The sequence below is a fragment of the Vespa crabro genome, chromosome 1 (assembly GCF_910589235.1).
Source record: "Vespa crabro chromosome 1, iyVesCrab1.2, whole genome shotgun sequence".
Taxonomy (NCBI): Eukaryota; Metazoa; Arthropoda; class Insecta; order Hymenoptera; family Vespidae; genus Vespa; species Vespa crabro.
The window spans coordinates 4841120-4866570 of NC_060955.1; the positions used below are offsets into that span (position 1 = coordinate 4841120).

General features: G+C 32.0%; 3 protein-coding genes across 14 annotated transcripts in view; 2 read left to right on the forward strand and 1 right to left on the reverse strand.

Moving 5' to 3' along the window:
• Positions 1–3907, forward strand: part of LOC124432664 (LIM/homeobox protein Lhx3) — a 36057-nt gene extending 32150 nt beyond the window's left edge. For all 6 annotated transcript variants that reach the window (XM_046981720.1, XM_046981723.1, XM_046981718.1 and 3 more), the window contains one exon: positions 1–3907. In XM_046981720.1, the coding sequence (XP_046837676.1) occupies positions 1–179 (179 nt within the window). In that variant the 3' untranslated portion in view covers positions 180–3907.
• On the reverse strand, positions 3722–23631 carry LOC124432660 (interaptin). Of its 6 annotated transcripts, none has more exons than XM_046981711.1 (17): positions 21107–22365; positions 20704–20924; positions 17139–17194; positions 13064–13290; positions 12704–12875; positions 12406–12545; positions 11518–11928; positions 11166–11402; positions 10726–11079; positions 7841–7948; positions 6438–7694; positions 6043–6330; positions 5730–5954; positions 5434–5637; positions 5128–5359; positions 4904–4927; positions 3722–4590 (listed from the first exon to the last, which is right to left on the reverse strand). In XM_046981711.1, exons 2-17 carry the CDS (start codon positions 20829–20831, stop codon positions 4379–4381), a joined length of 4275 nt encoding a protein of 1424 aa, XP_046837667.1. In that variant the 5' UTR covers positions 20832–20924; positions 21107–22365; the 3' UTR covers positions 3722–4378. The 6 variants fall into 6 exon arrangements, with proteins under 6 accessions (XP_046837667.1, XP_046837670.1, XP_046837669.1 ...); XM_046981714.1 differs by having other exon boundaries at positions 11166–11294; positions 11373–11402; positions 20704–22365; XM_046981713.1 differs by lacking the exons at positions 20704–20924; positions 21107–22365 and adding an exon at positions 23478–23631.
• The window catches only part of LOC124432665 (venom acid phosphatase Acph-1-like), a 2892-nt gene continuing 403 nt past the window's right edge, over positions 22963–25451 (forward strand). The window contains exons 1-5 of one of the 2 annotated variants that reach the window (XM_046981726.1): positions 22963–23108; positions 24314–24415; positions 24495–24760; positions 24840–25123; positions 25184–25389. In XM_046981726.1, the coding sequence (XP_046837682.1) occupies positions 24392–24415; positions 24495–24760; positions 24840–25123; positions 25184–25389 (780 nt within the window). In that variant the 5' untranslated portion in view covers positions 22963–23108; positions 24314–24391. Of the gene's footprint in view, positions 23109–23995; positions 24234–24313; positions 24416–24494; positions 24761–24839; positions 25124–25183; positions 25390–25451 lie in introns of those variants that run through there. The other variant, XM_046981725.1, reaches the window with a different exon arrangement.

A 25451-nucleotide genomic window follows, 5' to 3' on the forward strand; every position in this document is an offset into this window, starting at 1 on the left:
GAGGTCCAGGAGGTATGGTACCAGGACCTGCATCGGATCTTAGCAACGAATCGAGCGGGGGTGGTGGTGGTGGCGGTGGTGGTGGCGGCGGTGGTTACCCCGACTTTCCACCCTCACCGGATTCCTGGCTTGGAGAGCCACCCTCGCACGCTCATCACCACTCACATTACGCCACATAACCCGCCAAAGCCGAACGAAATCGAATACCGTCTAAAATAATGCAACGCTACGGAACACTTACCTGACGACAGACTCTCCTTGAGATTATGACAAATGAGAAGAATCGCGTGTCCTCAGATCTCTTCCGTTAGAGTCGTCGTTGTTGTCGTCGTCATCGTCGTTCTAGCCGATTACACATTTATGTCAATATACTTACGACAAGTAACTACGCGTTGCGATTTATTCGAATTCATTTATGTACAAATTCTATATTGCCTCGAAACGAAAGGTTAATAAAAAAAAAGGCGCGAAATTGAAAAACAGAACGGTTTGAAAATTACGAAATGAGTTCAAGAAAGACGCTCGAGTAATACAGTAAATCGAATGTAAATTTTGGGTGATGATAGTAATTTAAACAAAAAGTTATTATCGGTAATTCGGTATCATTGTAATTATTTATTTGATACTATTATGATTTTGTTTCAATCGAAACTTCAAAATATATTCGTAACTTCGGTCTATTCGAAAGCATCGCATGAACGATGAAAAAATGTTATGAATGCACCGTTCTTTTTCGCGCCAATAATTGAAAGATTTCTATAATGAAAGACAGTAATGAATCTTATCGTAATAATCGCGATCGACGTTCTCTTATTTCGTGTGTATATTTGACGTCATATAAGTATTATTTATATGTAAAATATAAAAATGTAAGAGTATCGAACGATGAAGTACTTGAAAAAGAAAAGAAAGAAAAAACAAATGGAATTCAAGTACGAAATCTTAACGATCTATAGCTTGACTCTCTCATGATCAATCAAACTCTATCTTAAGACGTTTTAACGTTGGTTTTTTCCATTCAAACAAATGCGAAAAAGTGAAGCGTCCCTACCACCAATCGCGTACGATCTAATGACAACACGACGGAAATCAAAGGCGACTCATCGCGAGTGTATTAAATTCGACTCGTGATAAATGAATTTCGGCGTAATATTTCGGGAGATGTAATCTGGAAATTCCAGCATCGATGAACAGTCGCGTAAGTAACGTACACAAACATGCACGGACGTATCTATTTATCTATCGTTATCGAGCCGGTAGCTCTTTCAAGGTATTGATCGTGTATAACTATCGAAGTCAGCTTTCGTGGAAATTCTTGCGTAGCTCGAAGTCTCATAGACTTGAAAGAAAAAGAAAACTCGCGTAGCCATATTTTGTGACTATTCGAATGGAATAGTCCAAATATATTATGGAATATTTTCTTTTTATTTGACGACATAATTAGAAAAAAAAGAAATTTATATCTTCTGGTAATCTGTCTATTTTGAAAGATATTTTAACATTCAATATTTTTATCGAGATAGTAAACGATCGATACTTTTACTTATAGATACCATTTCTTAATAGATACGTCTTTATTTCCCCCGAAGTATCTGTTTAGTTGTTATATTTAATATCGTGTGTTCCGTATAAGTGATAAATTTTTAATTGAATCTTCTGCCCAAATTTCTAATTGTCATGGGGCTAATAATTTGATTTTTTTCTATGAAATATTTCAAGCAAAAATAATTGAAATATTCTTACTGCGTTTCAAGAAGACACATTGATTACAAATTCTAGAAGATTAAATTCAGAAGAAAACTGTAGTTATCTTCTTACGAGTGTCATATAAATGACCAATAATTTTCTTTACAAGATAAATATTATAAATCGATGTCCGATTAACAAATGAAGTATTAATTCTAATGAGAATTTGTAATCAAAAGTAAAACACGATTTGTAGGTGAAGATATGTGTTTTACAAAAGATATACTTTTCTGAGAATCAATGAGCACAATTATTTCACCATACGGATTATCTCTTAATCGTTTACACTTTTCAAAAGTTAGAACGTTTAGTCATTTCATTTACATAAAATAGTACAAAGGATATATTCCATGATCAAAGTTATTATTTTCTAAGTATCTAAATCATAAATACAAGAGTCGATAATGCAGATCCCTTCGTTGATACTTGTAATAAAATCAAATTTTACTTGTTCGCAAAAATTTGCGATCGATCGATCATACTAGAACAAAACAGATTGAACAAATCGTGATAATCAAAATTGCAATTAGTTTATAGAAAGTGAAAATCGAAAATATGTACATGATCAAAATAATTGTTCTGGTTTCGATCGATAATGAATAATATATCGAAAAATAAAATCCGGCGAATGATATAAACAACTTTTCGTTCCTTCTGGTTTATTTCAAATTTTATACGCGTTCTTCGAGGAAAACAAAGAAACAAAGGGAGATAGAGAAAAAGAATGAACAAAAATAAAAGTACACAGATGAATTTTATTGTGCACATAGATAAGGTGCGATAATGTTGCGAATCAAAGGGAAAAAAAAAAAAAAAAGGAAATAAAATAAAATAAAAGGGATCTCTTTCCGCACCATCATCGGATTTTCTACAAGTTTATCGATGATAATTCTACGTGCATCTCGTATCATTAAATGAAGCATATAATCGCGTATATTACATGCGGGAACTGTAATCGAAACTGAATCTTTATCGATTCGTATCTCTTGCATAAAATTTTTGCTCAATGAATTCTTTTATTTTTTTTTTTTTTTTTTTTTTAACACCGGCTCTCTAAAACACTGTTGTGCGTATTAATCGCAAGTAACTCATTCGATGTTCTACATACGTACATAGTATATTTATATTACGTATTATATTTATATACGTATTATATTTGGTATATAGATTAAAATATATAAGAATCGTGAATCTATCTGCGGTTAACTCGAACAAGATAAGATATCTAATTTCAGAAAAGACAGACATATTCAGAATATAAGTAGGAATTCATGGAACGATCAATCGACCTCGAAAAATCAAACTGAGATATTTGTACGTAAAATAATTGTTTTTGATTCGTCTTATTCGATTCTAAGGGGGAAAAAAAGGAAAAAGGAAGAAAAGAAAAAAAATATACACTCATCACGTAATTGCCATCAGATTTTGATTACAGTTCTTGATCATATATAGCAGCGTGCTACTGAAAAAGTGTCACTGTAGAATTGTATATACGTATACCCCTCTTCCTAATCATTCTGCCTACAAATTCAATTATCATGAGGAAAGAAGCGAAGAAAAAGCGTTAAGAAAGATGTATTAAACGACTAAGAAAGAGTGAAATGTTGTACAATATGAAGAAAAAAAAAAAGAAAAAAGAAAAAAAAGAAAAAAAAACTGATTTTGTGCTCCTCACCGAACTTGACGGACAAAAATATGCGTGTGATTATCGCAGCAGTTCGCAACTTCACCGAAATCGGTTATTACGGATCTTTATATTATTATCTAGTCATCAAGTGATAATAAAAATTTATCATAATCTATGTTAATTCGTATTTTATTCGTATACCAATGTCGTTTCGGTAATGAAGCGCGATCTAGACGAAGCATTTGTCCATAAATTAAAAATTTAGTATAATATTTTCTGTGTAAAGAAAAATAAAAATAAAGAATAGGAATAAATGCGTCTAAATAACGAAAAAAAAAAAAAGAGATATTTCAAACCGCAAATATTAATGGCACTTTATTTATGAAGACTATGTACAGATGCCGTATAATGATGCACACCTTTAAACTCGCGAGTGTGATTTCATGTAATCGATAAAATAATTAATTGAAGAATAAGTTCATAATCAAGAACTTACTCCATAGGAAAGAAAAAGAAAAAAAAAAAAGATAGAGGGAGAAAGAACTGTCACTAACGCACGTATAAATCAAAAAGGATTTATACAATGTTTTGCGTGCAATCTTTCTCCATAAGTATATACAAATATCGTATTATACAGTCGCGTATTTTAAAAAGCACAAAAATGGTTTCATTCTCGTTTCCTTTCCAAAACATTTCGTTGTAGTAAGAAAATATTTTTTTTTTTCTTTTGTTTTACAAAAATTACAATGATAGAATATCGCTGTTATTAGTACTCGTAACATTATACGTGTCACTTCGAAATGTTTCGTTTAAAAAAAATAACAACAGTCTGTAGAATAGTATAACAGTTGGATTGAAAAATACGTAACAATAAAAACTGGACGATGCGTGGTGGACAATTTGAAGATTAACGCAAATTGGTTAAGTAAAACCTTGTCCATTTTGTATCTGCGTTCTCTTCTACAGACATATTAAATTTATTTTGGTTTTTATATTTATTTTTCTTTAGTTCTCCAATGGTTCATCGTACGTTCTCGTTTTCTTTAGTATACTTTTAGTAATCATCAGTTGTTTAGTGATTGCTTTTTCAACATTTTTCTTGTTTTTGTTCGAGGTCGATAAATGTTGAAACGTATCTTCCAGGGCTCTTCTCGTTTTCATTAACCTCCGTTTCAGCATTTCATTTTCTTGCTTGAGTGCTTCTATTTCATCAAGACCTATGAGATTCATCAATAAAAAAATATTACTAATTATAATTCAAATTTTTCATTACAAATGAGCTCATAAACGTGGTAAGCGAACAGATTTTCACGTTGCATAACATTTTTTTTTGTTTTGTTTTTTTTTTTTTTTTTTTTTTTTTTTAATATAAGCAAAAATAGTATATTCTGAATGGTATTAAATTATTGACTAAAAATATATAAAGTGCTAAAAATACGAAAAGAAATAAGCACTGATCGCTAATTTTTATCTAAATTAAATAGACTACAACAAAGCACAACAATTAAATTGTTTATCTGAGATACATACTATATTTATGTCCAGCTAAAATTGCTATAAAAGCAATAAGATATAATTAGTGAACAAATTTTTACATACATACATACATACATACATACATACCAGCATACATACATACTTATATATATTTATATATATATATAAGTATGTATATACATATATATGAATGAGCAATATTACCATGTGAAAGAATATAAAATCTCAAAGATAAAATCTAATAAATTTAAACGTACCTTCGATTGGCAATGGACTATCGCTGTCTACCTCTCGAACAGCAGTATTTCTATTACCGTTGTCATCATCGCTGAGTAAATTAGTCATTGATTCGGTAATCTTTAAAGTATCTTGTAGTGGTCTTACTGTTGTAACTGCTGCATCACTTTCAATGCCTAAGTCAGGTGAACAACTGGATTTACTCCGTCCACCGAGAGTTTGGTAATTTATTGGTTGCCAATATTGCGAAGGCTGTAATAATTACAAAGAATGATTCATCAATGATTCTTTTATTAAAAGACTCATTGACATTTGTAAATACTTACATTATAGGTTTGATATTCTTGAATAATATCTTCGCATGTTTGTTTCAATGTGCTTTCTGTTGGTATAGAAGAAACACCACTTGAACTTGGTGCTGAATCGCTAGTTTCACAAACAGCAACGTGTCTTCGGAGTTCTTTATTAGTAGCTTCGAGTTCTTCCATTCTTGCTCTATGCGAATCATTGATTTGATTCAAATCTGAGATCTGTGCAAAAAGAAAATTCCATATGTGTTATGTTGATTACTTTAAAAAAAAAAGTCATGATGAAAATAATAAATAGTTCGATAAGCGTATACCTCTTTATTAAATTTATCTTGCATTAAACGAACAGCCATATCGTATCTGTTATCGGTTTTTCGTACTTCTTGTTCAAGTCTCAATTTCTCGTTAGTTAATTTCGTATTTTCGACGAGAATTTGACTGTGTAAAAGAGTAAGATGATCCAATTCTTTTGTCAAGGCTGATATTTTCACTTTGGCAGTTTCGTTGTCCTCTTCCATCGTTCTGATTTTTGATCTCAACTAAAACATGTATATAAAAATGATTGCAATATAGTTAGATTATTTAAATCTAAATTTAATTAAAATAAAAAAACAAGGCATTAATTACTCGTTCGTTTTCTCTCTTAAGTGCCATTAACATTTCCGCTGTCTTCTTTTCCGTGTTTTCTTTATACTGCAAGAGTTCAGCTTTTTGTTTAGTCATTTCAGCTACCATACTCTCCACATCGGCTATTTTCTTTTCCAATTGTCCTTTACGTATACTGTTCTGTTTACTCTCTCTTCTCAAAACATGACACTCATGTATTCTTTTTTCTAACGACGATTGCAATTTTTCACAAACTTTTTGCGATTTCTCAAGCTTCAAAATGAGCGGTATCAGCTTTTCATCGAATATCTAAAAAAAAATAGAAAAGAAATAGACATACGTGTGGCATGAAAATAGAATCTAAAATAAGAAAAAAAAAAAAAAAAAAAAGAAAGAAAGAAAAATGAATTACATACGATATCATAGTCAACTTTGGTAGTAAGATCGTTCCTCAGAGCGCTCAATTCGGAATACAAAAGATTATTTGTTTCTTTTAGTTCCTGTATATGATGATTCGCATCAAGATCGTGTAAATCATCTTGATAAGTTTTATGATATGGTATATAATCCATCGAATCCTCCGAATCGCTAAACGTTTTCGTATGTTTGCTAAATCTAGAGCGATTCACAGATTTGTGTTGAGTTTCTTGCAAACCGATCCTAGCCATGGATACTATTCTATCAGGTTCGGAGAAAGCTTCCGAATCCGATTGCGTTGTTGTATGACTTTTAGCTAAATCCAAAACATTTTCGGAATAACTCTTTTTCACGGCACTATCGGTTTTTTCATTGTTTTCGATCGATTTTTTAATACCAAACGTCATAACGTTTTTGGTCATCCCTTCTAAAACTTGTGCAAAATCATCGGAAAATATATTCGAACTTAGAAGTACGTCCAATACAATTTTATTATGTTCACGACTAATCGCATCAATGTGATTCGCGTTCTTAAGGATGTCCTTCATCAATTTCACGAGATCCTTCAAATGAGCACGTAACAATTCGCAATATCTTCTCGTTCTTTCACTTTCATTCTCACATCCATCAATTTCCGCAGCAATGTCAGGCTTTGTGACCAGTTTCAACCAATTAAGATAATCCACTTCCTTTTCTAATTCGTTCTTCTTTTCTACCAATTTTTGAACGTACTCGATCATCGTTTTAACGTCTATGGACTCGTTACCATTCACGTAATTCAATTGAATCACTTCATTGGTAAATGATACTTTGATACCAATCTCATTTAATTCCTTAATAAGAGTTCCCAGATGTGTACTAGCACTTTCCTGAGAAATATCAGTTTTACTACGACTTCTATCCAATTGATTGCTTGCCGTCATGTGATTATGCAATTTAGCGATTTCTTTGTTTTTACTCCATAACTCGGTATTTACCAATTTTTGAAGATTTTGTGTCTTCACTTGCAACTCTTTGGTCAATTGTTCGATCTTCTGATTCTTCTCAACGATTTCTGCGTTACGTGAATGAAGTTCTCGAATCAATTTTTGTTGCTCCGTAGATTCGATGAATTCATTAGTCGGAGTTTCCACGATAGATAATTTCAACTTGTCGAGTTCGATGATCTTATCTTGCAATTCTTCTTTCATCGTATTCTTTTCTATTTCTAAAGATTCTATTCGTTGATCTTTGTCGTTGATTCGTTCTTGTAACTCCTGTGAAATGAAAATATTTTTTTTTCTTTTCTTTTTCTTTTTTTTTTCTTACTATGTAACGCAAAGAAGAGGGGAAGGGAGAAATATCTCAAGAAAAATTGAATAATTTGGATTTAGAAAAATAAACAAAAATAAAATAAACATACCTCTGATTCGACCTGTATTTGCTTTTCCAAACGATGTTTCTCCTCCTTGATTGTCTCTATCTCATCTCGCAGGTCGTTTATTTTGGCTTCCATTTCCTCAAACCGTTGCTGCACACAGAAAAGCATTTTCACCATGAATAAAACTCAAACGGGCCAATATAGACCGAAAGACATTTTTTTTATTGAAAAAACAAATTTAATTACAGGCATGATTTTTTACAGAAAGAAATGCTAACAACACAGTTCGTATTCGATTGAGAATGATGATCGGACAAGAAAATTAAAAATTCTCTATTTCTATTTAATTATCATTATCATATAACAAAAAAGTGAGTATATGTAGACTACTGGAATTCGATTTTTCAACGAGAATTAATTTTTCGTTTTCTTTGGCCAAGAGCGCGGGGGAACAATCGTGATAACGGCCGGACCCTAAAAGAAAAAGATTCAATTTGTAATTCCTATTCGATTGTTCTCTTGAAAACAACAACACCGTATTTAATTCTATTTGCGTACTAATTAAAATTAAAAATTCTTTAATTTCAATTCTTCTTTTTATTGTTGTTTTTTTATTTGTACACATTTAGAAGTATCCTGCCTGCAATGCATCTTAAAACACGGTCGCTTAAAAAAGAAAAAAAAAAAAAAAGAAGAAAGAAAGAAAACAGGAAAATTAAAAGAACATGAGTATATCTAAAAAAGAAAAGTAAAATTATATTCTCGATGTGATTGTCTAGTGCTTAAACGAGATATCAACATATGTTTTATACCGCGATACACCTACCTCCATCCGCATTGAGGCACACAAACAGGAGAACATATTTTACGCGTACTAAGTTTAACTTTCCAATCGTTTAAAGATAGAATGACAATCAAGAAAATAAAAAAAAAAAGAACGAAAAAAAAATAATGAGAGAGCGAGAGAGAGAGAGAGAGAGAGAGAGAGCGAGAGCGAGAGCGAGAGCGAGAGATAGAGAAAAAGAGAGGAAAAGAAAATGATCGAATCCCAAATAGTATTCAACGCGTGCTAAAATGTAATTAGCACTGTGAATGACCGTAGTACTTCGTTTATCGTTTTTTTTTTTTTTTTTCGAAACGTGATGATACTGAACCAATAAGAACGATCGTTGCTATTGTTCTACTCGAATAATAGACACATTTAATTAATAAAACAATTCTTTTTTTATATTCTCGAAGTGTGAGATAGAAATCTCTCTTTCTTTTGTTCTTCTTCTTTTTTTATGTTTTATTTTTTATTTTTTTATTTTTTTTATTTTTTCTTTTTTCTCTTTAAAGAAAAAAGAAAAAAAAAAAGAAAAAGAAAGAGCAAAAGACTTTTCTCGTTTTTCTTTTTTTTCTTTTTTTTCTTTTTTTGGACGACACGCGACGTTAAGAACCGCGTAACGACGAACTGTGCGTGATTTTTATTTTAATTAATTTATTCTTATTGGTCGTTCGTTCGTTGAAGGTAAACCACACGATGGTGATTAACCAGTCGAGATGAATTTTCGTGCGAACACTGCCGAGCGTGGACTGCAAGAGTTGGGACACACGATCACTATTATTAGACGGCATGCGTGCTTTCAATTTGGTATCGCCGAGATTCCATGAAGCCCGGACATCACGTGATTTTGCACGATATTTCTTAAGGAAATTTTGTAATTTCTTTTTATTTTCTTTTTAATTACGTCATCGACTTCATAATTATATTATCAACAATATCCCGAAACGGACGAGTAGGATTCATTCATGCTGAAGAAGTATAACGTTCGTCAAAGTTTTTATCTAAGAAAATCAAAGAAAATCAAAGAAAAGAATAAAATAATAAACAAAAATGTGATACCTAATGTAGCTCGTAAATACGAATTTCTTTTTTTTTTTTTTTTTTTTTTTTTTTTTTTTTTTTTTTTGTAGTTTTTATCTTTCCATATGCCCAATTTTTTCCAAAAATTTTCTAACGAAAATGAAAAAAAAAAAAAAAAAAAACACACACAAGATATTTTGGGTACTATTTTTAATGTGTCAAAAATAAGTTAACGATTATTTACAACATCCAAATATGCACGAACGGACGGATAAAAATCTACAATATAATATTGGCATTTTTTTTTGTGTGCTTTAATAAATCTAATTGATACTATAAATTTAATCAGAAATAAAGATTTCATGAAACGTAACATTTTCTTTTTGCATTCATAAGTACGAACTCTTCATTGATTTCTTTTTTTGTCATAGAATCGCATTTGTACCAAAGACGATTAATATAAAAATTCTCGAAGTTAACTATTCATTCAAATAAGAAAACGTTTGAATATCTGTCGAGAATTATACTTCAAAAAGTGCTAAATCTTGCAATCGATATAGTCACATATAAGAGAGCATAGAAAATGATTAAAAAAATAATAATAATAATGCAAAGAGTTAATCATTATGATAAATATTAGAGAATATATCTGTATCTTCGTAATTTATATGTGACTATATATTTACTGAAAAGCATTTTTTTTTTCTTTTTTTTTTTTTTAATTAATACGTTATTGCCTGTTTATGCTGCAAGACAGTCGAAATAATGAATGATGTTCATAGCAGTAATTGTTCATGCATTGCTAGTAGTGATGGCATAAAGCAGAGAAGGAGAAGTAGAAGAAGAAAAATTCAGTGATTCTGAAAGAAACAAAAAAGTTTGATGTACTAAGTCATGCATTTGTTCTTATAATTCAAATAGAGATTGTAACCTTGCTTCTACGATAATATCTCTATGTTTCATAAACTTCACTTTTGATTTTGATATTTTACCTCAAAACGATCGTATTTTACTTCTCTAAAATGTGTTTGTTCAAAAACATAGAGATAATCGAGTAAAGTCCATAAATTGTAATATCGACCTGATTGCTATCATCTCGTTCTGGATTTTCTGTAATTTCAACATTGTAATCCTTTCTGCCAGACCCATCGCGTCTTCTTGTTGCTTTTGTATCCTCCTGTCCAGATGACCTAATATTCAATACAGCTTCCAATTCCGCTATCTTCCGTTCTTTCCTCGCAATTTTATCTTCCATCTGTTGTTGCCTCTCCATAAATCCTTGAATCATCTTAACCGCCTTCTGATGTTCACCTTCCATCTTTTTGAAATTTTGATCCGTTATTTCTACATGCTTTTGCACGTTACACAATTTCAATATCAACTGTTTTTTTTCTTCCTCCTGTCTCTTCAACTCTTGATCCTTTTCTTCCAATTCCTGTCAATAGATATACGTTTGCATATTAATAACAATATGAATATAAAACGAAGGAAAAGAGAATTTTTAGACCGATGAAAATCTACCTTCGCCAATCTATTAGTTTCCATTTCATCAATACTGGTTGTCATGGTTGTTGTAGGCGATTTAACTTTGATGAATCTTTCCTTGTTCGTTTCCCGTTCAAATACAGCACTGTCGTTATTCGTTGAACCCTGCAGACAAGTTAGTTTTTGTGCCATCCTTGGCGACACGGATTCTATAAATGGACTTACTGTCGAGGGGCTGCTTACCGGTGATCGTTTTGTATAGCCGTTTTCAAACTGGAAGAGGAATAACCGAATGTAAGAATAAATGTTACGTTGAATTCATCTTGGAATTTGTATAAAAAAAGAAGAAAAAGAAAAAAAAAAAAAAGAAAAAAAATTTTTTCTTCACCTGAGATAAAAGAGCACGATGTTTATTATTTAGATCAGTCAGAGCGTCGTCCCTTGCTTTCACAGACATTCTCAACTGATCAATCTGTCTTTTTCTTCTATCGGAAACCGAACATATTTCCTCGTATGATCTACACTTTTCTTCCAGTAATATATTTTTCTCCTTAATCGCTCTATCCTTTTCACTTATTTCACTTTTATATTGCTGAACGATGGTATCCTTTTTAAAAACTTGATCCTCCAATTCTCTAACTCGTTCTCTTAATTCATCCATATCTCGTATCCTTTCGGTAGTCAGATTTTCTCTCGTTTGTATTTCTGCGCTTAAACGATCTCTAAATTGATCCCTTTCGCTTTCCAATTCTTGTGCCCATTCACGTTCTTCTTCTAAGCTAGCACTTATTTGTCTTACCTAAACAAGACAATTCGTATGTTTGCATTAAAAAACAAAATTAAAAAAAAAAAAAAAAAGAAAAAAGAAAACAAAAAAAAATTAATCTGATCGATCTAACGAATAACCGAGAAATTTATTTCAACTATCAACGGAAATTTACTAATTTTATTCTTACATACGCGTTAAACATACAAATGATGGTTCTTATCTTAAAACAGTGTAAATGAAGAAGAAACGGATGATAAATGTTCATAAAAGAATGTCTGTTCCGTATAAACGTGTTTGCAATCTCTTCAACGAATACTAGCATACTGATTAATTCTTTTAACAGTAAGCTTATCGAGCTACGTTATATTTGTGGTAACAAAAGGAAGTGACCGTTAGCACTGCCGTTTATTGCAACTATATTGCGAAGAGATACAACGCGAAGAAGTATCATTTCTACCGTCATAATTTGAATACTATAGAATTTAAATGATTTTTAACGACACTTACCTCCGCCTCGAGGGATGCAACGAGTTCTTCCATTTGATGAAGCTTTTCTTCATTTTCCAAAGCTTTCTCTGGCGTAACACCAAACGCTTCTTTGTAAAAAACTGAAGCGTCACTTGCTCTTTCTCGATATTCCTCGAGTTCTGGAAAAGAAAGGGAGGGGAGGAAACAATAAAATAAAAAAAATAAAAAATAAGAAATAATAAAAAAAAATAAAATAAAATAAAATAACCGAACGAATTCACTTAAATACTCTTTTCATAAAAATAAATATAAATTACAATTGAATTATTTTACCGACCTTTCTCCAATTGCACGATCCTTTCACGCTCCTTCTCAAGCGATTGCTCATATTGTGCCTGATTCCGCGAGGAGACTTCCTTTTGTTCCTCAATCAACTCAAATGCCTTTGCCGCTTGGCTAAGAAGTTCCTGCTTCTCAGCTAACTCCTTCCTAAGCGATTCGATTTCGACCTAAAGCGTTAGCATACATATATTTTTCGTTAGTTAAATATCTGTATAGATAAAACATTATCGATCTTTTCAATATAAATGAGAGATTATTATATCTATAGGTATATTATATACATGCAAAAAAAAAAAAAAACAAACGCGGGTTCAACGATCGATGGACAACTACTACTTGGCACTCGGATAATGACCTTTAACTCGATGTTCTTTTTAATCGCACCCTCGTCGGCGGAAGTAATGCCCATACGTTCCTCGAGAAAATATATTCGCAATTTTAGATTGAAGTTCTCTTTCTTCAAAGCACCGAGCTGATCCTCATACTCCTTCATCGTTCTACCCACCCCCGCTGATGCCATTCCTGGTACACCCTCGATACCACTAATAGGAGAAGTTTTCCCAGGTGATTTTGAACTTGTACCTGTAACGTAACATGAAAAATCAACGCGTTAAATAACACTCGAATATTCGATGATAACTCTAACAACATTTTCAATATATATGTACGTATCGCTATATCGAAATACATTATTACTACGATCACGATCATTCTCTAAGTCTTCGCCAATTACAATTTTCCAAACTTACGATCTTACAAACTTGCAATCCTTCGTTATTCCGTCATAGAGACGGAAGACGCCATTGTAATTTTATTCTCCAATTCATTCGTAATTATTATATATCGATGATCGAATATCTCGATCGCGCATGCGTCTCATTACGGATGAATAATTTCTGATCAATTAAAAGCTCGAATCGTGTCTATATCGATTATCTTACCGAATTTAATCTCGATCCTTATGGGCTTATCCTCGTTGTCTTTCGAGATCGATGGAAGATCTAACCTTGAGCTATCACATCCCATACCACAAGGAACAGGCATTCACAAAGATTTTCTCTTCCTCTCTCTCTCTCTTTTTCTTTTTTTCTTTTTTTTTTTTTACATATTTACGTCAATATCAAACGTTGATTATCTTCCTAGATACTCGATACACTGTACATGTTCTTTTTTTTTCGGGAAGAATGAAACGAAGAGAGGAAAAAAAAAGGACAAAGAGAAAGAGAAATAAATTTCTGTACGATCGACAGCACGAATCGAAACTGAAACGACGAACGATCGTCTTAGCCAAAGGTTGCTTCGTAAGACAACCTGCGGTTAAAATTATATTTCGAATCTATATCACATCATGTTAGACGTTCGTTTTTGAAGGTTACGAGTTCGAAGAAGCACGTCCGATTTTCTAGTTCTAAAAGCTTAAGCTTATCTAAGGTCTACCGAGTTCGCATGGAAAGAAGATACCTATGTGTATCTATATATACATATATATATATATATATATATATATATATATATATATATATATTATCTTTCAAAAGTTTCCTACATATTCGTAGATTTTTTTCTTTTTTTTTTTCTTTTTTTTTCTTTTTTTTCTTTTTTTGGGGAGACCAAGGACGCCGTATTTTTAGTAAGATCTGTTCTCGAGATTCGTAAAATCATCGGTTTTAGTTCAATTCTCCAACATTTAAAAAGATATCATCTCTTCGATGTTCGTTGTCTTTCCATGCTTGAAACACTAAAGAAAAAGACAGAGAGAGAGAGAGAGAGAGAGAGAGAAAAAAGAAAGAGAAAAAGAAGAAATAAATCGCTATGATTCTTCGAGAGGTGTTATCGAGAGAGTCTAATAATAAAGCAACGACGAAACGGTCAACGACAGTGACGGCTTACAAGCTTGTTTCAGACGGCGAAAAAAAAAGAAAAAATAAAGAAAATATAAAGAAAAAAAAAAAAAAAGAAGAAAAAATAAAAAAGAAAAGATGACGATGAAGAAAGAGAAGAAGAAAAAAAGAAGAAGAAAACCGAGGGACAAGGTGTCTAGGTGCAGGGAAACGACGTATGACTCACGAATATGTGCGAATTATACTCGGATAATTTCTCTGCAAGTGTATCGATGCGTACCAAACCTTCTCTATCTTTCTCTCTCTGTCTCTCTCTGTCTCTCTCTGTCTCTCTCTCTCTCTCTCTCTCTCTCTCTGTCTCTCTCTCTTGTACCAACCGGGCTCTCGTATTTATAGATGACACATTTAGGCCGGAACGGTTTGAACAGTCTATTTTGGCGGGCAATTCTCCAATCTGGCCTGACCTACCCGCAATAAAACCGTGGAAATCATCTTAGCATGCAACCATGCTAGACTTTCCGATTGCGTTCCACCCTTTTTTACAAGAACTTCATCTCTTCTCCCAAGAAGTCTGAATCTACGCAGCAAACGGCGTTCATCATTGGGTTCTACGGCTACCGGCTGGACAGTCTTCGGTGGTTAAAAATAATAACTTTACGACTTATTCTAAGGCGATCAGAATTTTAACACGCGTTTTACTACTCGCAAATACTGCCAGTAGAATTGTTTAGTATTCGTTTCAACTCGTTTCTCTCTATTTTTCGAAATAATCGATCGAAAAGCATATGTTCTTATATTTGTTGAATTTTCAAATAATCATGATATCTTTCTCTGATTTTTTTCTCTTTTTTTTTTTTTTTTTTTTTTTTATCTAATGTAATTTATTAAATGCGAATAGTCACGTTCAAATCCAAATTAATCTAATATCCTACATACGACGGAATTCTATCGTTTATTTTTAACGCGTAGAGAATTTTTTTTATGAATTTCGTAGATTTTACATCGCAATGCGCGCATCTATATAGTATAACGTAGAATAACGCAGGCGACGATCATGGCAAGCACTGTGTTACAGAAATAAATACGCGAGGCGTCGCGACGCCCTCCCACTTCTTACCACTAAAAACGTTTGTGAACCGCCAAAATAAATGGATCACCGCTTCCTGTAATCCGAGATCGCGATGAACGAATTTTGACAGGGCGAATGATCGTCGTCTCGCAATGAAGTAACACTTCTCTTCTTTTATTTTCTTTTTTCTTTCTTTCTTTTTTTTTCGCTGACTTCGCAAATTCGGTCTATCGTCCCGAATGAAAACTGAGTTTGTCGTTCGTCGCCAGCCATAGCGGCGCTTGGCGCCGTGAGACAGGTGTCCTAAATTCCTAATAGCGTTCTAGCGATCGACATTAATCAGACCTCCACGTTATTTTCAATTGGTTGAAACTCGAAGCTCGTTAAATAAAACGATTGCGTACGCGAAACTCGTATGCATGTACATATATCGTTTACGTCTTTCGTAAATCTGAACGTTTAGGCGCGAAAAACGAAAGTCAAATAATTTCGAATCAGAGAAAGATCGATTCGAATCTGGCACCCCATTCGCCCTCCCCTTTGTATAAATATTTATGAGGCAAGAAACGTAAAGATATAAAAGAGACTTGGGAGTAGAAGGCCGTTCGATTGTTAAAGTCGACGGTTACCGCGTAAATATTATCGGCATCGAGCGTTCAAAAGAAGAAACGACACATTTGGCACAGATTCGTCTACTAAGGGCCAAATTTACGCCATACCGTGGATACACCAGATTAAGCCGGTGTGCAAACCACTAGCAAGAAAGTTCGTTGTCCTCTCTTTTATCTTGATGAGTACAATTAGGTGAGTATTCTCACTGTCCTCCGTCGACCGCTTTGGCTAAGACGACATCGCCTTCGCGATGTTCTCCTTCATCGTCGTCGTTGACGTCGTAGGTATTAATAAAAAAAAAAAAAAAAAAAAATAATAATAATAATAATAATAATAATAATAATAATTCATCCGAGAAAAAAGGAGGTCGCATATTCTTAATTACCTGTATTATAATATTCGTAACTCTAAAAATTGATTTTCTATACTATGTATAATAATTATTATTAGATAGATAATATATAAATATCTATTATATAAAGGAAAAATTATGTTATATCTTATGATTATCATCATCGAGTCGTGAAAAATAAGTAGTTTATAGATTGTCACATCATTACACACCTCAATGAAGGGTCAATTACGTCGGAAATGAGCAATAAGATGGGTGTGCTAAGGAGGAAGGGGGAGATAATTGATCATCCTATTGTCATCTGCAATATATCAGTGGTACGTTATTAAAAGAAGTCGATCTCTATCAAGAAGATATACATCACGATAAGTAACATAATCATCTCGATAAAGTATCATGATTATTACAGTAGTAATACGTTCGCGGTCGTTTAACAAAATCATTTGTTTCTTCGTTTATAGACCGTAAACTCATATCCGGTTATTCGTGAGACCCTGTGAATCGTTTGGTAAATAAATGTTATCAATAATTTTATCGTCAATGTGATATCACTCACCATTTGTCAATGGTAAAGTTTGGCTCATCGTGATGTCTTGCAGGGGCATGTTGGTACTGAAACAAAACAAAACAAAAAATAAATAGATAAGAATTAAAGAAGTGTCAACATATGTGTACCCTTACGAATTGATTTCGTTTGTTTTAATTGTACCTGGCCCGATTGGTACCGATCAGGTATCTAAGCGTACCTCCGATCGAGTAGAATTTAAAAAGAATCAAAGTCTTTAAATAAGAATCATCTGAATCAGACACGGTCACGTAGTAAAACGTGACAGCAAAAGGACATTGCTAGTTGACTTTTCATGTTTTTCCCTTCTGAAAATAACGAGCCAGGGATCTATAGCGCCGAATCAAAGCCTGTCTATTTTCGGAATAGAACCGAAAACGGATTGTCGGCATGTGCTGTTGACGGGGAATTAGACGACACGTACGTACGTACGTACCCGTGTATCAAATCGGACAAGAACTTTCAAAAGGACCAAATTGAAGAGAGTGTCCCTCTCTCTTTCTCTCTCTTCTATTTCGAAGGTCCTATTTCAAAAGAAAAAGGGATAACGCGTTACAAGAATCGAGATCCTTCTTATTTTTTTTCGCCATCCGAACATATTTCTACTCCACCGATTATCTAATGCTAGTTAGAACGATGATCGACAAATAGGAATGATGTTCGTCCATTAAAATTCTATTTCCAATTACATATGTATGAAATTAATGTCGTGAGAACGCGACGAGTCAGAAGTTTGTAAGATCCTAAGGCAATCGCAAACGGCATTAAAAGCAATAAGGAAACGCTGGACTTCCAGAAAGCTTTAATTTAGATTTCATCCAAAACCTATTTCGGTGATGTAGTAGATACACACATACGTGCTATTCGTGCTGAAATGCAAAGTAAGTAATTAACGTGCGACCTAATGCATCATCACCGAAGCTTAGATTGATGACGACCAACTAGTCGACTTTCTTGGGAATGTGAGATCATTTCGAGAATTGTGCTAACGAATGTGATAAAGGAATGCTAACGTGCTCCGATAACCATGCTTATGGTTATATTTACTTTCGAGAACAAATAAATTCAATTAGTTTGAACTCAAATTCCAAGCTCTGAAAATACGTAAATAATCCCTTATCCAAGCTTGGAACATTCCATTTCTTCTGGTACAAAAGGATAATAATTTTTTGACTACATGCCAGTGCAAAATGAACGGCTTATCAGAACTCAAGGAAAAGATCTGAATACGCGAATTTCATTTGGTAGAACGCCAGGTTAAGAATAATGAAAAAGAGTACGATAAATTTGTCTTTTTGTTTTATAACCTCTGATTAAGAATAAAAAATAATCAGATAATGAAAAGAACCATGAAATGACTCAATTCCATGACTCAATTCTAACAATCTTCTTATTTGCATTCGACAATTTTTTCAACATTAGGAACAATGCGTAATAGGAAAAGAATACTTTTCAAATTAAAGTTATCCATGTATACGAGCGTAAATAAGAAGCAAACAAGCATTTTAGTGAGCGCGTGTCATTAACACGTTGGATGCCAGGCTATTTTAACGTAACTTTCCATCCTGGTCGCGTAGGCCATGGACGATCCACGTTATTGCATTCATTGTAAACATTTATAAAACATGAGTTATAATATTGACTTACAAAAAAAAATTATAATTATAATTATTATACAGAGAAAAATTTAATATATAATACAAGCGCCATAACATATAATTATTATCTATTATTAATTAAAAAATGTTTCTTTATCCATTAGCGGGAATCCAATCTCTTAAGAAAAAATATTCTATATAGTAATAGATGACCGATGTACTACGGGGCATTCAATGTATTAACATGTATTTTCTTGAAATATAAAGATGTGTCGCATCCTTTTGAAAGTAGCAAAGCGCGTGTTTTAAAAATAGCTTGCCCTGTGCACATTTAATGTTAGCGTCTGCCCTTTCGAACCCTAACTTTCCTCTACCTTCCTCTACCGTCGTTTCCTGTGTTTCTCTCTCTCACACACAAACCCACACGTATATGCTTTATGTCTCTCTCTCTCTCTCTCTCTCTCTCTCTCTCTCTCTCTCTCTCTCTCTCTCTTTCTCTTTCTCTCTCTGTCTCTCCCTTTTTTCTTCGCATTTCTCACAAGGAGATACGTTTAAAGATGCGTAAAAAATGTATCCTACGTTTCGATAAACAACATCTAAATCCTTTTCTTACTTTTTTAAACATCCTGAAAGTCCGATATTTAATAATTCTTTTTCAAATTATCTTTTTTTTTATGATCATGTAATACATAAAAAAGGAAAAAAAAAGAAAAAAAAAAGAAAGTAAGTCACAAGTTACACATGGAACGCAACATAGGACCATCATCTGACAAGATGGAGGGTAAAAGCAAGAAATCAATACGATGAGAGAAGAGAAAGAGGTGGAGGAGAAAGAGGAAAGAGAGAAAGAGAGAACTGTGCCATGGACCGCTACGTTGTTACCACGCAACGCATCAACCCCGTTCATAAATATAACGTATATCGATATTTTACACAACATTATTAAAATCCTTCTTCTCGTCGATGTAAACAATTTATTGCTACAATGAATTAACGAATTCGAGTTTGAACAATACGTATTTACAAACTTTACGAATCAACATGCTGAATCATAAACATAGATAAAATTAATGAACCGAATTACATCGAAGGAATAATAAAATCTCGAAAACAAACGAACAAGTAAACAAGCAAACAAACAAAGAGAAAGTTGAAAAGATCTTGAAAGAAAATGAATCATATTTTTGATCATAATAAGAATGACTAATGTTTTTAATTTTTCTAATACTTGTTTTCGACGTATGCGACTTATATATATATATATATATATATATATATATATATATATATATATATATATATATGTATAATTTATATAATTATACATATACTAAATGTAGCAAGTTTAGCACTTCGCTGAATGAGTATATTACGATAAAGAAATGCAGGTCAACGGTGCGTATGCAAATTTTTTTTAATTAACAAGTCGTTAAACGAATTATCTTTCGAGTTAAACAATTAGCTTCGTTCTCTCGGTCTATTTTTCGTCCTATAATCCTACGACTTTGTCGTATCATGTCTTTTCTCGCGTGGGTGTTTGAACGAGCATGCTGATCTTTCGCGTGACAGTAAGTGCATTAGCACTTGAATATTTCGTTCAAAAGAATGATATATTTGAGTGACCACCGGATTTGCTATATTATCAATAAAAAAAAAAAAAAAAAAGGAAAAAAGTCAACGTCCCAAAGCTCTACAAAAAAAAAGACATGGATAAAGAATAAGAAGAGAATTTATTTAATTGTCAAAATGAAATCATTAAATTCAGAAAAAAATTCAATCTATTTTGAAACAGACATTAATTATGTCAGATTAATTAAACGTCAAATCCTCTTTAATACCAATACCACAATATACCACTACAACATTCGTATCGTTCGTCTATAAAAATGTTAATGCATATACATAATGATTGTATTGATAACATATTATATTTTAATACAATCAAGTTACCAACTTACTTTCGAAAGGGACTATAAGCACTACCCCAAATGCTGCCCCTGGATGGAGAAGGTGGACTGTTCTGATTCTGATTACCGTAGACGTAACCACCGAGAAACATCTTGCGTTGATGTGTTTTGGACAACATTGATAACAATATAATAATAACAACAATAAAAAGTGTCACACGTTTGTGCGTGATTCTTCGTGTTCACGTGTAAAAGTATAATGTTAAAACTATCTATATGTTATTTATATTAAAATATATGTATATTTATATGTGTGTATATATATATATATGTATATATATATATGCACATATATACGTATATGTACACGCGTATTCTTGTAACACACAAAAAAAATATAATATATGTGTATATATATATAACTCGTTTATTCTTAATACTGAACGTCTTGTACTTTAATAATTTAATTTTATAGTTCGAAACAATTTTCAACGTAAAAATCAGTCAATCATTCAGTCTCGTTTGATCACAATTACGCACATAAATATATATATATATATATGTACGTATAATGATATGCACTTTTCTTCGTGAAAATAAGTCTTGTTCTTTGTTTTTTTTTCTCTCCCTTTATTGTTCCTTTTTCTCTTCGAACGTACAACTACGAGACGGCATCGTAATCATTTTTTGGCGTATGTACTTCTCGTACGTGCATTGAGAAAAAGTTGCAGAGATGCACATGAAGCAGAATTCGATGCGTGTGGCCAAAGAGACAAACTCAATGTCTATTATCTGTTTGTCTCTGACGTTAATCTTTTAACATGGACGATTTCATTCGACGTGCTATAACACTGGACCCGATCAATCGAGATAACTATCCACTTTGAGATGATTCTCCAGATGATTCAATATAAATTGTACACACGTATACACGTATATGTATATATACAAACACGTACGCACAAACAACATACACACAGGCAGATACACATTTTAAAGCATATACTCCCGTGTTTCGTTGAACTCGCGCATTTTATCTATCAAGCTCATAAGTTTAACAAAAAAAACAGTTAAAAAAAAAAAAAGAAAAAGAAAAAGAAACAAAAAATAAAAGTTAAAAACGGAAAGAGAAAAAAAATAAATCTACGATAAAACGAAAAGTTCTCTGACGAGTGTCGCGCGCACAATTTTCCTTCGTCGTATTTAATGAAAAGTAATAATAAAAAAAAAAAAGAAAAAAAAAAAAAGAAACCGTAAAAAAGCGAAAAGAAGAAAAAGTCAATGTCAACAAATGAAACAAGGAGGGAAAAAAAACACTGAAATCTTGACGATCGCGTCAAAAAGCTATTATTGCGTGAACACTTATCACAAATGATTTGTTCTTTCGTATGATCCTCCTAAAGAAGAAAGATCTCTTCTTTACTGACAACATTTTATGTCCCATTCTTGTACGATGAATTAAAATGTTCATTGCGATGATAATGATAACAACAATTTTATGTCCATATTTTTCTTTCACTGACCGAGTTCACGAGTTCGATCGGCACATCGTTATTTTTCTTTCTTTCTTTCTTTCTATCTTTCTTGTTTTGTCTTTTCTTATCTTTTTTCTTTCTTTGTCTATTCGAAAATACGTCGGAGATAAAGCTCGAACACGAAAAAGTATGTTGATACTAAACTTGCTCGAACGACGTACGAAATGCGACTGGGTACAAGTCAACCAGCATGGTTGATACAGACTAGGATCAGAAGGGTGGGGAGGATGGAAGGTTTAAAGCTGGAGAATCACGTAGTAGAGATGACATGGAGGGAGAGAGAGAGAGAGATAGATAGATAGAAAGAGAGAGAGAGAGGGAGAGAGAGAGAGAGAGAGAGAGAGGAGAAAGAGTGAGAGAGAAAAAAGATAGGGAGGGACAGGACCCCTCAGAAGGAATCTCTTGAATTAGATATAAAATGAGAGAAAAAACTAAAAAGCAAAGGAGTAATAAAATAATAATAATAATAATTCTTAATAAAGTTATGATCTAATTTATAAATACTAATCTGTAAAAATATTCATAATTTTTGGAAGATTATATGAAAATTTTATTATTTTATTTTCTTTGACAGTAACAAGTAGACATCGTTTTGTAAAAAAGATTTGTAGAAAATAATAAAAGTTTGTAAAGCATTGTTACTTTATACTTATATGAATTAAATGTAATATTTATTGAAAGAGGGAACTTGTTTTTCAAAAGGATTTTGATAGAAGTTAAATTGACGTATATGCAAGAGATTAGAAAATATAACTATATCGAAGACTGACCTATTGCCTTTGGAAGATAGATAATAAGCGTTAATGTAAGCAATCAATGAATTCAAGATTTATTGGCTACAGAAGACCTTGTAAAGAAGGCAAGTGATAGTATAAGTGTCAATTTTCAGTCAATTTTCAGTCAATTATCAGACCCATAAATGTAAGTATATCTAATAGAAGGGATTATAAACATATGCAAGATACTTGTAAACTTCTTAGCATGACTCGTTCTTAGCTTTTACATCTTTTCTTATAGCATAATAAATATATTTTATCCAAACAATATATTATATTATCTAAAAGAAAATTTATTATTATAATATTTTTAAATATTGTAATATAGTTTTCTTTTACATAAGTTACATTTTATGAATTATTAAATATGCCTATATTATTATGCCTATTTCTTTAAAACCTAAATATATCACATATATTTGAAAAAGAAATAAGTATTCTTCAAGATATTCATTGTCTAAAGAGACAATGAATATTTGTATAATAAAATAGTTTGAAAAATTGATCTACTCACTTATCAAAATACTGCAATATAGCAGCTGTGTCGTCGAAAATTTGGGCCATCTTTTTGATATCCTGAGATATGATTTCATGAAGATTACTTTTGAATTAATGCAACACACACGTTTCTTAAACCGTCAGATTTTAAAACAATAGCTTACCGTGCGGTCATCTTATGCACAGACGCGGTACGACAAGCTAGTCGCAAGGCTGCCAACCTTAAAAGAAGCTCTAAGTTTTATGAGAGTTAGTTTCAATGATTTAGTCATATAATTTAAAATATGTTGCAATATTTTTATGAATACACCATTTTTTCTTTTAGTTTTTGTAAAATATAAATAATAAATCTTTAAATAACCTGTATGTATATAATAATTATTCTCATAGTTACCACACCTGAAAGTTGTTATTGACCAATAAGAGAGCAGCATTCAAAAGTCGTAATAAATCTTTTTTAGAAATGATAAAATCTTTATGTATCTATAAACCTATATAATCATATACTTAAAAAAAAAAGTATATCTGTATTTAATGATCGTTATCAGTAAACTAAAAGACTTCAAGTCTTCTATATGTAAATGATAAATGATTGAGTTGATTTTACATCGATTACGTTAATTGACTTTGCGACGAACTAACGCGATTGTATCATTGAAATATGAATATACTACAAAATTTGTTTAATTTCTTTAATATAATTGTTATTAATCTAATTGTTATTGCAATATGTATGAGTACAAAGGAACAAGAATTTCGATTAGTAAACGTGGTAAAAACATAAAACATTAAGTGTTCTTTAATTTAATTTTTAAGAATAAAGAAATACAAGTTATACCTTTTTTTTTATAGATATTTAGGCACGGAGATCGAACGCCAAATAAAGAATTATATCCAAATGATCCATATAAGACATATGATTTTTATCCTATGGGTTTTGGAGAATTGACAAATGTATATAGATTTATTAAATTGCTACATAGTATTTATAAAATGTATTATTAAAAAAATATAAATTTTTTACATATTTCAGAATGGTAAAAAACGTGCGTATGAATTTGGAAAATTTCTCAGATCAAGATATAGAAACTTCTTAAGTGACATTTATACACCAGAACTGATAAAAGCCCACACTACAGATTATTCGAGAACAAAAATGTCGTTATTACTTGTTCTTGCAGGATTATTCCCGCCTAAAAGTATTCAAAAATGGAATTATGATTTAAATTGGCAACCAATACCTATTACATATGTTCCTTGGATTGAAGATAATATCTTATTACCAATGGATTGTCCTTCGTATGTTTAAACAGTATAAATTTTATGCTAATAAATTTGCACTTAACTCTTATAAAATCTTAAATTTTACTATTTATAGATATATAGAAGAATACCAAAGAGTTTTAAAAACACCTGAAGTCATACAGAAGATGAATGAATTTAGTGAAATGAACTCCAATTTGACAAAGTGGAGTGGTAAAAATATTAGCACTCCTTTAGATATGTATTCTTTATATAATATTCTTATGGCAGAATGGATGATGAATCTTCCCTTGCCTGAATGGACCCGCTCTGTATTTCCAGATGGCCAACTGAAAGATGGCATCATTTACTCTTATGAAGTTTCTAGTTCAAATACTAAATTGAAAAGACTTTCTGGAGGTATATAAACATACATGATATAAAAGTAAATTTGAAGATTAATATAGATTTATATTTTAGGTCCATTACTTCAAAAAATGGTAGAAGATATGTTAGCTTTTAAAAATGGAAAATTAATAAAAAGAAAGATGAATTTATATAGTGGTCACGAAACAAATATTGGTAGTATGTTAAGTGTTTTAAATGTGTATAAACCACATATTCCAAAGTATTCCAGTGCTGTTATATTAGAATTGCTTCAAAGTAATCAGACTTATTATGTTAAGGTACTTAATTTTAAGACACTTATTTGTAAATATTTTCAATATCAGTATCATATTCATTTTAC

What these genes read in the sequence shown, in the direction of transcription:
- LOC124432660 (XM_046981711.1), bottom strand. Translation starts at nt 20,831, where the DNA reads ATGTTGTCCAAAACACATCAACGCAAGATGTTTCTCGGTGGTTACGTC. An exon ending in GCTTATAGTCCCTTTCGAAA is followed by an intron (nt 17,195 to 20,703) that starts GTAAGTTGGTAA and finishes GTTTTGTTTCAG; the next exon opens with TACCAACATGCCCCTGCAAG. An exon ending in AAATACAGGTCGAATCAGAG is followed by an intron (nt 7,695 to 7,840) that starts GTATGTTTATTT and finishes TTCATTTCACAG; the next exon opens with GAGTTACAAGAACGAATCAA.